The sequence below is a fragment of the Cicer arietinum genome, chromosome 5 (genome assembly GCF_000331145.2).
Source record: "Cicer arietinum cultivar CDC Frontier isolate Library 1 chromosome 5, Cicar.CDCFrontier_v2.0, whole genome shotgun sequence".
In the NCBI taxonomy this organism is placed as follows: Eukaryota; Viridiplantae; Streptophyta; class Magnoliopsida; order Fabales; family Fabaceae; genus Cicer; species Cicer arietinum.
In genome coordinates this window covers 71642652-71645040 of record NC_021164.2, presented here as the reverse complement: position 1 = coordinate 71645040, position 2389 = coordinate 71642652, and the positions used below count along the sequence as shown (strand labels likewise).

The window sequence follows — 2389 nt, the reverse complement described above, 5'->3', positions numbered from 1 at the left end:
TTAATTTTTTAATTGACCATTAAATTGTATCGTGGACAAAGATCGTGATGTAACAGAAGTTTTATGTTTTTCTTACAAAAAAAGCTTTTTATTTTTAATTCATTCCTTTTATTTTTTTAATTGGCCATTAACTTCTCAAGAATAAACACGTATTATTTCTATTAATAGAAACTTATATTTTCTTAACACTCTAGTTTATTGACACGTGTCAAACTTGCCAATTTATCATGTTTGCTTTATTATAATGTATAGATTAAATTAAATTAAAAACAAAACAATTCTTAATTTAACAAATTAATCATTGAACTATCGAATCTATTGCACTTGTATTTTTTTTTTTTTTAAAAGAACATAACGGTGAAACTCGTATCTTATAACCGCAAAAAAAGGATTGTGCAGATTTAAAATTAAAATCACCCTCTAACATATAAATGCATGGTATAAGTTATTTATTTTGATAATCCAATATGATATAAAAGAGAAAATAAAAGTTGAGGCATCATCATCATCATACTATTCAATAAGAAAAGTATTCAAAAGTGTACAATAGAACAAAAGAAACATAAGAAAAGTATTCCTCAAAAGTCAAAGCTCTCATAATTGTCTTCTTTCCCTTTGATTTCGTGTCACAAATCTTTTTATTATTTTGATGTACATGATTGATAATATTATCGACCTGGGTTTCCACTTTAATTATTCACACAGCAACAGACACAGAACCCCACTCGCAAAAATCCAACAAAAAATTTCAGCATCAAACCTCCAAGTGTAAGGTGCAGAATCCCCAAAAAAAAAAGTATCAAAAGATTAAGAAAAAAATAAAAGAAAAAAAACAGCTTTTAATGATTTTGTTAGAAAAAAGAGTAAAATGACCGTTTCCATATGTCATCTTACCGTTGCAAAACTCAAAGGCAGAATCGGACAACATTGACCCGGTTCAAGAAACGGGTTCGTAGACCGAGTCAACTCAACCGCGTTACTATTCACCACCACCGTAATCCACTTTCTTTCAATCTCTTCCTTCTTCTTCAACCCTTTCATCTTTATCTCTTTAATCAATTCCCAAAACCCATTATTCTTTCTCCTATTCACAAACAAAAGCACCAGTTTTTCTTTACTCTCTTCCAATCTTCTCAAATAACTCAGTAACTCGTTCAACTCACCCACATCCAAAAACTTATCCTCTGTCTCCATTCTCTGCCCAAGTTCTTCCAATCTTAACAAAATCTCACTTTGCACGTTTCTATAGTCTTCTCCAACCATTCTCACAACTTCATAAACCAATTCATTCTTCTGAAGATGCAACGATTCAGGAACAAAACTAATTTGTTCGACAAAAACAACCAAAGCTTCGATTTTATACAATAAATCAGCGTTGGAAAAACCCAAAATCAAAGAATCTTTTTTGGTCGAATTAGAATGAAGGTAATAACCTAAGATTCTTGAAACAGTTAAAATCTGTTCAAGAACAGTAGCATACCAACGAACCCAAGAACTGAGTTGAGTCGATTCAAAATCCGAGTGATCTTTGAAATTGGAAAGATTGAGAAAATTGTGACCACCGTAAGAAGGGTAAGAAGATAACTGGTCTTTGAGAGTGAAAGGTCCTTTGAAAACGATGTTGTGAAGTGTGAAGAGACATTTCATTGCGACGGTGGCGCTTTTTGTTTTGTGGAGGCGGTCCATGAGGGAGTTGATGCAGGCGCGGGTTTGGTTTGTTGAAAGGACGGCGGTGATTTTAGAATCGGACGGTGGAGATGAGAGGGTGTGTGTAGTGGCACGGAGGACGTTGATTTGAAGGGAGGACACGTGGCGTTTGATGGATAGTGATGCTGCTAGGACAGAGGCTTTGTCTTTGAGGATTTGGGTTAGAGTTTTTAGTTTCTTTTGTTGCCCCATCGCAGGGAAGAAGATAAAATCGTTATACTTTAGGAGAAGAGAGTTTTTAGTTTCTTTAAATATTGTTTTTTTGGTTGCCACTAAATAGCCTCAATCTCACTCGCACTTCAACACGTCTAGTTAATGTCCAATAAAGATTCATAATATTTTTTAATATAGAGTTATATTTTAAATAAGGCTTAATTGCAATTTGGTCCCCTTATTTTAGCTGAATCGTGAAAGTAGGTTTTGTTTAAAATTTGATGAAATTTCATTTTTTAAAGTTGTACTACACCATTTATGATCATAAATTTCACGTATACTTATTTCACATGAGATTTTGAGGTATGATGTGACTTAAATAAATGCAAAGAAAAAATGAAATTTAATCAAATTTTGGATCAAAATTATGTTTGAGGGACTAAAACTGGAGAGAAATAAAATGGAGTGACTACTTTCGCGATTCAGCTAAAATAGGGGGACCAAAACTACAATTAAATTTTTAAATAAT

At 32.7% G+C, this 2389-nt stretch overlaps 1 protein-coding gene across 1 annotated transcript; it reads right to left on the bottom strand.

The window, feature by feature from the left end:
* Positions 1-476: 476 nt before the first annotated feature.
* On the bottom strand, positions 477-1990 carry LOC101494910 (putative clathrin assembly protein At4g40080). The gene has a single exon (XM_004501623.4). It carries the CDS (start codon positions 1897-1899, stop codon positions 886-888), a length of 1014 nt encoding a protein of 337 aa, XP_004501680.1. The 5' UTR covers positions 1900-1990; the 3' UTR covers positions 477-885.
* Between the last annotated feature and the right edge of the window lie 399 nt (positions 1991-2389).